Source organism: Scardinius erythrophthalmus (assembly GCF_964197995.2).
Source record: "Scardinius erythrophthalmus genome assembly, chromosome: 5".
NCBI classification, from domain to species: Eukaryota; Metazoa; Chordata; class Actinopteri; order Cypriniformes; family Leuciscidae; genus Scardinius; species Scardinius erythrophthalmus.
Window position 1 is genome coordinate 6,726,653 of NC_138225.1, and position 12,872 is coordinate 6,739,524.

The following is a 12,872-nucleotide window of genomic DNA, read 5'->3' on the forward strand; positions in this document are numbered from 1 at the left end:
GGAGATCCTCGAAGTATTCCTTCCACCGTCCGGTGATATCCCCAGTCGAGGTCAACAGCTGCCCACCTCCACTGTAAACAGCGTTGGTAGGGCACTGCTTCCCCCTCCTGAGGCGCCGGACGGTTTGCCAGAATCTCTTCGAGGCCGACCGATAGTCCTTCTCCATGGCCTCACCGAACTCCTCCCAGGCCCGAGTTTTTGCCTCCACAACCACCCGGGCTGCAGTCCGCTTGGCCCGTCGGTACCCATCAGCTGCCTCAGGAGTCCCACAAGCCAGCCAGGCCCGATAGGACTCCTTCTTCAGCTTGACGGCATCCCTTACTTCCGGTGTCCACCACCGGGTTCGGGGATTGCCGCCTCGACAGGCACCGGAGACCTTACGGCCACAGCTCCGAGTGGCCGCGTTGACAATGGAGGTGGAGAACATGGTCCACTCGGACTCAATATCTCCAGACTCCCTCGGGATCTGGTCGAAGCTCTGCCGGAGGTGGGAGTTGAAGATCTCTCTGACAGGAGATTCGGCCAAACGTTCCCAACAGACCCTCACAGTACGTTTGGGTCTGCCGAGTCTGTCCAGCTTCCTCCCCCGCCATCGGATCCAACTCACCACCAGGTGGTGATCAGTTGACAGCTCCGCCCCTCTCTTCGCCCGAGTGTCCAAGACATACGGCCGGAGGTCGGATGAAACGACCACAAAGTCGATCATCGACCTCCGGCCTAGGGTGTCCTGGTGCCATGTGCACTGATGGACACCCTTATGCTTGAACATGGTGTTCGTTATGGACAAGCTGTAACTAGCACAGAAGTCCAATAACAGAACACCACTCGGGTTCAGATCAGGGGGGCCGTTCCTCCCAATCACGCCCCTCCAGGTGTCACTGTCGCTGCCCACGTGGGCGTTGAAGTCCCCCAGTAAAACGATGGAGTCCCCAGTCGGAGCACTTTCCAGCACCCCTCCCAGAGACTCCAAGAAGGCCGGGTACTCTGCACTGCCGTTCGGCCCGTAAGCACAAACGACAGTGAGAGACCTATCCCCGACCCGAAGGCGTAGGGAAGCGACCCTCTCGTTCACCGGGGTGAACTCCAACACATGGCGGCTGAGCTGGGGAGCTATAAGCAAACCCACACCAGCCCGCCGCCTCTCACCATGGGCAACTCCAGAGTGGTGAAGAGTCCATCCTCTCTCGAGGAGTGTGGTTCCAGAGCCCAAGCCGTGCGTGGAGGTGATCCCAACTATCTCTAGTCGGAATCTCTGAACCTCACGCACAAGCTCAGGCTCCTTCCCCGCCAGAGAGGTGACATTCCATGTCCCTAGAGCTAGATTCCACGTCCAGGGATCGGGTTGTCTAGGCTCCCGCCTTCGACTGCCGCCCGATCCACTTAGCACCGAGCCCTAATATATATATATATATATATACATTCATACACAGTATATGCACTGCATACAAAATACAATACAATCGCCATACAATACAATCGCCATATTCTACCAAAGTACTTTACATGAGCACATAAGACATTTCACTCCATCTCTGTTTTTTGTCCTCTCTTTCTCTCTCCTCATCTGCTCCTCACAGCAGAAACGTGAGCTTTGGTGTCAGGGGGCATTGTGAAAACAAAACCTGAACTGCTAAATACAGAAGCCATGTGTGTGTTGCTCGGCTTCCAGAGTTCCTGCAGGTTTTGGTAGGACTTCTAACAGGATATAGGCTTATGTAAAGGACTATAAACTATAGTATAGTCCTTCAAAACCAGCCATACATCCTCTGGAGGGCAGGAAGAATGTGTGGATCTAATGACTAATGCAGAGCGGGTCAGTGACGGGTAGATTTGTTTATCTGTCACTGCTCTGGTTTGAAATAAAAGTTTAACAAAAATGAAGTCAAAAGAGTTCAGTGCTAATGAGTGAAGGACCACTGCAAGGACCATGAACCAATCAGTAAACAGTCTTAAAGTTCAGTTTATCATGCAAATAAAAAATATAAAATTACTAAAATACTTTTTCCCATCCTCGATTTCTGTGCGAGACGACTATAAGTATAAACACTATGGCTCTGTACGGCTTTCAAGATACACTACCGTTCAAAAGTTTGGGATCAGTATTAAATAGGACAAATTAAATAGTAAAGACAATTTCTGATGTTATACAAAATATTTCTATTTTAAATAAACGCTGTTCTTTAGAACTTTATGCTCATCAAAGTATAATGAAAAAAATTTAACTCTGGTTATCACAAAAATATTAAGCAGCACTACATGTTTTCAACACTGATAATAATCAGAAATGTTTCTTGAGCAGCAAATCATCATATTAGAATGATTTCTGAAGGATCATGTGACACTGAAGACTGGAGTAATGATGCTGAAAATTCAGCTTTGATCACAGGAATAAATTACATTTGAAAAAATACTAACAAAATTTTTCATTTTTAAATTGATTAAACTTTTAACTTTAAAATTTAACTTTTGAACACTAGTGTATTGTTTGAGTGGTTCAAAATGTCAACTTCTGGCTGAACCAATGGCGTGAGTTTCTCCTTGTATGGAAAAAAAAGAATGATTCAAATTACAGAATGATGACAGAATTTTTATTTTTTGGGTAAACTGTTACTTCAAAAACTACAGAAGAATTTCCACAAGCCCTGCAATGTTGAACGTGAAGTTTCTGGCCTCTGCTCCACCACCAAATGCTTTGCATTAGCACATTGTTTTTGTGTGCCTGGCTGTAGTGTATAAACGCTCTGTACTGATCATTTGCACCTCATTATATTTTAGTTTGGTCACAAGGAATCCTGACTTTGTCTCAAGCACCTGGCATTGTATCAATAACCTGTACAGCATTTTTATAGAGCTCTATCTGTCTGTTATTTATTTTCTGCTTAAACACCTGAGTCTCTGAGGAGTGAATGCATACAAGCGAATGGAATGCGAGTGTAATGGCACCCGAGACTGAGAGAGAATGTTTTTAGGGGAAGATAACATGAGAACGGAATGAAGCGCTGTTGATTGACCTTACAGGAGGAGCATGCATGCTCAGGCAGTGACTGACAGAGAGAGACAGCATTTACCACAAGTAATGCATGCATTCTTCTGCAAATTATGCATGCACCTAATAAATCGAAGCTCATTTTCAAGTCCAGAACTCTTTGCTGTGCTTTCACCAGCGATCGAATCCCTCTGCCTCTCCTCTTTTCCCTGTTTGCAACTTCTTGTTCAATTGCCAAGTCAGAATGAGTCATGTTATGTGCTGACACACTGACCTGGTTACAGTTCTTCTCAAGTTCCCCGCTTTTTATGAGCGTCCACTTCGAATAACAGACTACTATTGGATCTTTTTACATGGGTCTCTGGAACAGCTAATTCTGATTGGTCAATCGTGGCATTTTGCAGTGAAATTTAGTTGTCAGGCACAATCTCCTTCATAGATTTAAAATCATTTAAACTCAGATCAATAGTTCATGTCCATTTGTGTATCTATTTGGTAAGTAGTTGTGTAATAGTGGGACGATTTACAGTCATTATTGGAAAATATAAACTCTTTCATATCTACTCTGCTGAGCACACAGTGAGTCAGCCCATTGTAGAGTCACTCTGAGGGCTAAACACTGACTTCTTTTTGCAAACAAAACAGGGGCCAAAGAGTTAAGAGTCGACCAGGCCAGTCGATGTCGCTCCAGACAGGCATTTGTTCTGTCTGGGACCACCAGGTTTACGGGAGCTTTTCACTAGCTGTTTGGTAATTGTTAGCTAAAACTAAAACTTGTTTTCGTTCATTTAAATAAATATAAGGTGAAATGCTTAAACTTAAAAAAAAAAAACTAAAACTAAAATTAGAAATATTGAAATTGTATATGTTTAAGTTGAAGTTTATTTTTTTCCTTCTTTTTACTGAAAATTTTATTACTGAATTACTAAAATAAATATATAATAGTATAGTGCCCGGTTTCAGAGACCAGGCTTAGATTAAGCCAGTATTAGGCCTTAGTTCAGTAGGACATCTAAATAGCTTTTATAAACATGCCTTAGATAAACATTACTGGTGTGCATCTTGAGACAAAACAATGACACTGACATATTTTAAGATACGTCAATGGAAGTTGCTTTCATAAAACAGCTCAGACATTTAGTCTGGACTAGACTTAGGCCTTGTCTGTGAAACCAGGGGCTTAAATAATACTAAAATAACATTGTTTACTAGTGGACTCTGAAAGAAACAGTCAGATTCATTTCAAATACATGAAACTGCATTCGCAACCCATTCTACTTCCATAATGTGGCGGATTTCAGAGATAACAGAATATTCAAAATTAAAATGTAAGGCTGGATAAGAACACGGTAAAAATTATTTTCCTAAATTTTTAAAACTATGATCATTTGGGAATAGGACGACAGGTAATGTCAGGCTTAAGGGAGAGTTTAAGTTCCTTGCCTTTGTCGCCTTTGGCTTACTTAGTTGGGGACACTTAATACTCAGAAATATTATTGATGTTACTGCACTGACACTATTGGATGAGAACTGAACTGAGCTGGACGACGACATCATTGATTTCTCCAGAGCTGCTTTACAGATGAATTGAACTCATTCCATAATTGACTTTACACAGTTATTGAACAAAACTGAATCAACACTGACTGAACTGATTTCAAATGCATAATAACTGTGTACTGTTGTCCTTTTAGAGCTGCTTTACTGCAGAGTTGAATTCTGTTGGCATCATCGAATCATTACTTTCCTGTTTATCACTGTAAAGCTGCTTTGACACAATCTGAATTGTATAAAGCGTTATATACTGTAAATAAAGGAGACTTCACTTGAGTTGTTCAGAGAAAAAATGGCTTTCTTTAAAACGTGCATTGATCAATTGTTCAGAATTAGATCAGGGATATCCGTAAAGAAAGTAATAAGGTCAATAGAAATTTTATGTTGACTCAGCTAATGACAATATCAGCACTACTGCAAGTATGTGAATTTACACCAGTGGCCATTTGCATCAACTTAGCCTGTTAAGACTGTGTCTTAAGAAACAATTTGACCAATTAGAAATGAGTTACGAGGTAATCAGTCAGACAGATCTAACTTTTTATGTAACTGACTTTAAAAAGTTAGGACCAGTCTTGAAAAAAAAAAGTTTTTAATTACTTTTAAGACTAGTCTAAGCAGTTTATGCAACTGGCCCAGAAATGAACTGCATGATAAACAATTGACAGATTAAGTCAGATATTTCTCACCAGTCCCTCACAGGTGCTGATAGCGGCGGTCCGGATAACACTTGGCATGTTATCAACCGTTACTGTGCCAAGAAGGTGACAGGCACCATTCCCAGATGTTCGTGGCCACTTTTCCATTAAACTCCCGTTGTGTCTCTCCAACACATATTCATTAGAGAGTAGGTTGTCATTGGTGGTTAGATTGAGAGTGTACTCCCGACCTTTGTAATTGAGTTTGTAATACACCCGCCTCTCCGCTGAATTCAGGTCCCTCTTATGTCGCATTTTAGTGAAGTGATGTGATAAAGCGTATGAGATGAATTTTCCATTCCTGTCCACTTTTTCAGGGTGATCCACATAAAATTCAGAGTGTTGCTTGATGAAGAGGTCTACGAATGAATGAAAACAAGAAATACTTTAAATTTTTCAGTTCAAGTACATATTACAGCAGATAATCATTTCTGGAGCTACCAGAGGATAAGGGCACAACTCACAAAAAAGAGTTATTTCAGTCATATTTCATCATAAAATTAAATGGGAAAAAAGAGAGAATGAATAAATAAATAATTTACATTTAGCAAAAGACTAGGACCTTTAGGACCATTAAATCTTTTTGCATCTTTATGACATTTTATTAAATATTTGTATTCAATTATAATATTATTTCATTCATTATGCTATACATAGCATCAATATATACACACACATATACACTATATATACGTGTATGTGTGTGTATATATATATATACATAATAAAAACATACACACAATATATATATATGCATGCATTCTTTAAAAAAACTAAAAACAAATGACACAAAAAGTGAATGTGGAAAGTGTGAAAAATACAAAATGTGTGAATTTTAATACTCCTAAAATCCTTTAATATCAGATTACTTGTAATAAAAAAATGTTCTTCTGATAGGGTGAAATATAACCTATAGGCATTGATTTATTCAAGCCATTTTTAACCATTCAGAGAGTGACATTATCCAAACCACAATGAATGATTACCTTTGATCCTTACCCATAATTCTACATCACTGTCCTCTTCATGTCAGACATCATAAAACAGTCAAAATGACTGATGAAAGAGTTGATGTACCAAGTACCTTTTACTGCAATGAACAGATGTGCAAGTTTCTCCAAATACATAGCCATACAAGAAAGAATGTTATATTGAAGTTAAAAAAATCCTTTGTAACTGAATCAGTCAAAGGGTTAAATGTGCTTTTATATGAGATTGTGTAAAGTTCAGGATCCATAAACAGAAACATGGACTGACCACTCGCCTCAGTGAAACACTTGACATATCATAAGACTTACCAGCTGCTTCTGTAAATAAAACAGCCTAAAATCTGTAGTAAAATATGCTTGAACACAACTGTATAATTCTTATGCATGAAAACACAAACCTTGTTCTGTGTCTGGAAAGAGGTAGTCCGGATCAGAGCTCTTGACGTGGCTCGCAGCCAGAAAGAAAACACAATTAAACCGCAAAATCGCGACGCTGACCCGACTTGGCATGTTTCTGCAACGCAAAATTAAAAGGGTAAATAAACGCTCTGCGGCATTGAAGCCGAAGAACTAGTTAAAGTCAGTCCTGAGGGGAGTTTCTGGTGAAAGCGGGAGACCTCTGGGGTCAGCGACACGGAGAAGGAAAAGTGAACAGAGAATGAAGGAATATGATGTGGAGTGGGAGGAGAGATTCCTCCTGTTTCCACGCGCAGGAGGAGAGAGGAGAGGAGAGGAGATCAACACAGGAGAATAAAAACAAGGGAGGTACCTAGTACACGCTCAAATGACACTTTTTATTTGTCAAAAATAGACTGTAATAGATGCTTATCCATAAGGAAATCTTGGTTCAACCCAGAATTGTGTACGTGTCTTAAGTAAGGGATAATGTACGGTCAGCTGGTCATTATTCCTCAGTGGTTTATTTTGCGATAATGACCAGCTGACTCTACATAATCCCGCTTACTCCAGGGGCTGCTCCTCACCAAATTCGTTTATATAAATAATGATTTGATTTGATTTATTTTTTTTCATAATTTTATAAGTAGCCAATAGGGTCTTAAAGCTATCAATGTAAACAATGCGGACGTGTTTACCGCTGCGCTCGCCCACAGATTAATTCAGATTAAAGGCCCACTGAAACAGAAAGACAGGGCGGGACATATCGAACAGCTCCTCCCCTTTTTTTAAATAGCCAATAGCATAGAGACAGAGCGCAACGCGTCATAATCTGAAGACCACGCCCACCAAGGGGGAAAACAATCCAACCGTCTCCATTGACTTTGCATTGTGAGAGGCTAGCCGCCTCCTTGTCATTTCTTGCTTCTAACAAAAGACAGAATAATTCCTAACAGCTGCTATGTGACAAGGTGTACAGCAAACAAGCTAAGAAACCCAGAAATAAGTTTTCATAAGCTGTCGACCCCAAAAAACGAGCGTTTGAGGACATAAAAGTGGATACAGGCTGGAACGAATGGGTAAATTGTGGGATCCTGACACTCAGTATGCACTAGAAATACACTACGTGTGCAGTAAGTTAAACATTTGGTCACTGGTGAGTCAAATATCCAAATGTCAGTTTTATATATATTTCTGTAAGATAAACTATCCTGTGTTGCCGATTACGGTCTCCTCCAGCGGGCGTATGTTAGTTCTCAGAGTAATGAGACACGTGACGCTCTGTCTCAACTGCCTGTGTCCACTTTTATGTCCTAAACACTCATTTTTTGGGGTCGAGAGCTAATAAAAACTTATTTCTGGGTTTTTTAGCTTGTTTGCTGTACACCTTGTCACACAGCAGCTTTTAGGCATTTTTCTGTCTTTTGTTAAAAGCAATAAATGACAAGGAGGCAGCCTCTCGCAATGCAAAGTCAATGGAGACGGTTGGATTGTTCCCCCCCCCGGTGTGGGCGTGGCCTAAATGCGCTCTGTCTCTATATAATTTCGCTTATAGCACAGTTCGGCCAGAGCCGTTGAGCTAGATAAAGCTGCAGTTTTCTCCTAATTTCTAAACGTTTCTCCTCCTAATCTCCTCCATATCGCTATAAAATATAGCATTCTGTGTAGAATTCAAATGAGTCCAATATGTTTTGTAGTTTGCTCCGACGCGTGCATGTGATCCGCTCTATGCTATCGCTGCAACGGTTTGCGTAGCCCGTTTCACACATAGACAGTAAAAGAAATGGACACAGCGACCCCATTGGATTCAACGGAGAAAAGTGAAGTCAATTAGAAGCTCTCACTTCCTGATGGCCGAGCGTACTGCGCAGACTCAAACTGTGCTTGACGACGTAAATGTGACGTGAGCAACCCGTCTGTCTTCTAGTGGCTGTGCCATGAGAAATCTGAATCATTCCCTTCCGAAACTTGCAGAGACGGAGAGTGTGAGTAGGAGGTGATTCAAAAATGTGCTGTTCACACAAGCAACAGCGTTCTGGCTTTTTACCGGTAACAGATCATTCACACATCAGTTCCAAAATACCGGTAATCTCTGTGATGATGTCATTAACCGGAAGTGACCTCTAAAGTTGTTGAAAACGCTTTAGCGCTTTAGTTTCGGTATCACTCCAATTTGAAGACATTTATAAACAGTGCTAAGTAAACGCATCATCTGCGTCATAATTTTATGAATGGCCCAGAGGCCAGAGCCTTTGCTCTTTCAACGGATTCTGATTGGCCCAAATCACTTCTTACGTCAGCGCGTTCTGACCTCATACGTGCAAAATACCAGTAATCTTCATTCTGCGTTGACACAGCGCATTTACCAGTAATTTACTGGTATTTTACATTGATCCATCCATACAGTAATACAGTAGTCTCAGCACTAAAGAGGTAAGCATGAGGAAGGTATTAAAGCAGAGTGTAGGCTTAAAGGTTGTATCAGTGATTTCAGGCCCAAAAAATCTTTCCTAACGATCCGCTAGCTGCCCGCCCCATAAGCATGCCGTCAAAAAAACGCGTCTCTGTAGGCAGCCTAGGCTCTGAGATCTGCACACAAAAACAATTGGTTTCTCCAACCTCTCAAAACCAAAACAAATAGTGTTCCAACCAATCACCGACAGGGGGAGGGTGTTGTGAGGTTTTGAGCCAGCTTTCTTCTTCAGCTCCGACTTCGCTGCAGCCGTGCACAAGCACAAAACCTCACAACACCCTCCCCCTGTCAGTGATTGGTTGGAACACTATTTGTTTTGGTTTTGAGTGGTTGGAGAAACCAATTGTTTTTGTTTAGCGGATCGTTAGGAAAGACTAGATGAATGTGATCTTTTTTTGGGGGGGCCTGAAATCACTGATACAACCTTTAAAGGGAAGGCTGGTAGGGAGGATTATATAAGAATATTGAGACTGTGAAATAATAAGATATTATTGCCATCCATTTTCATTTACCATCCATTTCGCAGGTTCGACATTGGCCTTCCAACTGGCTGTCTACTAAAGTGCTCCTACTCTGAAACCTGGAATGAGTGCTCCCTGGCTAGCCGGGATTGGTTTATGGGGTTCATGAAAAGACAGCCCAGTCTGTCTATACGGTGCCCTCAAGCTACCAGTCTCACACGGAACACAAGCTTCAACCGTCACAATGTATCCTTGTTTTATGACAATCTTGCAAATGTGCTTGACAAAAACAAATTTGAAGGGAAGGACATCTGGAATATGGATGAGACCGGGGTCACAACTGTCCAAGAACCAGAAAATGTTGTTGCCGGGTGCGGCGTCAGACATGTGGGGGCAGTAACCTCCGGATAGAGAGGAACACTAGTAACAGTTGCATGGGCAGGCAATGCATTAGGGAACATGATTCCACCCATGTTCATATTCCCGCGGGTTAACTTCAAGGACCATTTTATCCGCGATGGCCCACCTGGATGCATTGGAGCCGCCAATAAATCAGGGTGGATGTTCAGTTCCTTAAACATTTCCACCACCACACGAGGGCCTCATTGGATGCCAAAGTCCTCTTGATCCTTGATAATCATTCCTCCCATCTTTCTGTAAGAGGAATATAGATTTCTGCAGAGAAAATGGCATTGTCATGCTATCGTTTCCACCCCATTGCTCCCACAAATTACAGCCACTGGATCGTACCGTTTATGGCCTCCTAAAACGTCATGTCAATATATTTTACGATACCTGGATGAGAAGTCACCCAGGCCTGACGATGTCCATCTATGACATTCTTGGAATTGTTAGGTTGGCCCTCCCATTGGTTGGAACACCAGGCAATGTGCAGAATGGCTTTAGCAGCACTGGAATTTGGCCTTATAACCGTGATAAATTCAAAGACAGTGACTTTGCACCATCTTTGGTGACAGACCGGCTGCCACCACCAGTTCCTCCAGTGCATGCTGGGACTTCTGCTTCTACTACAGTTCCTCCAGTGCAAGCTGAGTTCTCACCTGAGACTGTTAGACCTCATCCCAGAGCAGGACCACGGAAAATAACGAAAGCAAACGGTAGGAAAAAATGCACAGACACCCCCGAAAAGGAGGCTTTGGAGAGGGAGAAAGCAAAAGTTAAGAGAAAGCCAACATAAGTTAAGAGAAAACTGACAAAAAACACACTGGAAACAAGCCAACAAACCAAAACCGAGAAGAAAAAGCATACAGAGAAGGACAGTGACTCTGAGAAAGAAGAAGATTTTTGCATTGTCTGTTTGGAGAGCTACTCCAGACCGAGCGAGGTGTGGCTTCAATGTTGGCAGTGCAAGGCATGGGCTCATGAAGCCTGCACTGATGGTGGTTCCATTTACGTTTGCCACAATTGTGAGTCAGATGTGGAATTGTGAATACTTGATGCTATGAAATAATCAGTTTGTGTTCTTTTGGTGGTGTTATGAAATTGTTAGGGCCTACTTAAATCAGTTTGTGGGAATGACAAAGGTGTTACATGGTTGTGTACTTGTTTTTTTACTTTAATAAGTTAACTCAGTGAACTCTGGTCTCAAAAAAAACAAAAAAAAGATTTTAAAAATTATGCCGAAGTATGACTTTTATTACATCTAAATGACTGTTGCAACTGCTCCTCGGTAGCCTACTGTTGTGCAACATTTTTCAGGGTCCATTTAAGAACAAATTACTTTCATATTATCACATGTACACATGTTGCAACAGTATGGGCAGGTAGGTGACATATATGGGTTTAATATATATATATATATATATATATATATATATATATATATATATATAGCCTATATATATATAAAATATATATATTTTAATTAATTTGTCTTTACAAACAGTCGCTGAGAAACTGAAGGAAATGTAAAAAGTGTTGCAACCGCTCCCAATCTCCCCTAAGGCTAACATATTCATACTAAAAGCTAAAAAAACTTACATTTTGATTGCATGGGGACTTTAAAAAACGCATCTTGTGTTTTTCCCTTTCCACTGTGTGCCATTTCTTTGTGAACGACCATAAAAACGCAAGACGCAGGGCAGTGGGATGAAAAGAAACTTGAGCTCGACGCATTTTTGGAATGCCGTTTTCATACGTGAGGCGAGAACGTCCGCATGTTTACATAAAAATGTAATAAAACGAAGGGTTCTGTGTGAACGGCCATTTATTGTGTAAAAAAAAAACAACGCAAAAAATATTACAGTAATGTAACACTGAAGTCCTCGGAGTACCTTTTTGAGTCACTTTTTTGTGTTATTTCAGCGAATATTAGGAAATATCTGACCGCTGGAAGGCGCTATTGACCAATTAGAATCAAGTATTACAGAGTGAATCGTGACAGTTTAAAGTCCCCGTGAACCGGAAGTTGCAAACGACTTTTCTCCAGTGTTGTGACGTATTTCCCAGTGAAACGGAATATTGAACAGAGGGCAGGGTTTTACTCTAGCGCTCCTCCTCTCCATCTCTGCTCATAGCAGACTAACGGTTTGAGGGGAGTGGTTAAGCGTTGCCCAAACCAATTCCTCAAACCTACGTCATCAGGGAAGGTCCTCCAATGCAGATGCATTTCTTGCACGGATTAATTGTTCACCACAAGACTAGTAATATGCGCTAAAAAAGTAAATAGGGTCAATTTTGATTTCATGGGGACTTTAAGTGCTTTTTGAACTATGGGACAAAAAAAGTCACATTTTGCTCATGTGGTACATTTATATTTGTACATTTGGTACAGTAGCAAAACTGAACTTATATTCAAAGGCAAATCTCCTTTCTCCTGTTTTAAAGCATACACTTTTAGGGAAAGAAAACTATTTTGGGCTAGTTCCTTTGTCTCATCTTGATATGGTTATTTAATTAAAGACTGTCTAATTTTAGAGAAGATTACATATCCATATGGATCACACATGCTCTCACACCCCGGCCAAAATTGCTCTGTTGTTGCAGATTTTATTTTCCATCCCACTAAGATGTTTTAACTTTATATACCCTTTAATTTCCTACATTATTTATTATATTCTTCATTAATTTCGCTGAATGCTGTGAAAAAAGAGAGGAATTCATACATTTGTTCATTTGTTTGTTCGTTCATTCATTCATTCATTCATTCATTCATTCATTCATTCATTCATTCATTCATTCATTCATTTATGCAGTGACAGAAGTGTCATGCCAAACGTCAAACTGGTTTAAACATTTGCTTAATCATGCATGCCGTTTTATGTCAGTGCAGTACTATTTTAATTAGCTACAAAA

The 12,872-nt window shown here is 40.9% G+C and overlaps 1 protein-coding gene across 1 annotated transcript in view; it reads right to left on the minus strand.

The window, feature by feature from the left end:
• The window catches only part of LOC308690893 (A disintegrin and metalloproteinase with thrombospondin motifs 12-like), a 37,701-nt gene extending 30,903 nt beyond the window's left edge, over positions 1 to 6,798 (minus strand). The window contains exons 1-2 of the mRNA XM_081365669.1: positions 6,626 to 6,798; positions 5,230 to 5,597 (exon numbers count right to left, since the gene is read on the minus strand). Coding sequence (XP_081221795.1) covers positions 5,230 to 5,597; positions 6,626 to 6,737 — 480 coding nt within the window. The 5' untranslated portion in view covers positions 6,738 to 6,798. The remainder of the gene's footprint in view (positions 1 to 5,229; positions 5,598 to 6,625) is intronic.
• Between the last annotated feature and the right edge of the window lie 6,074 nt (positions 6,799 to 12,872).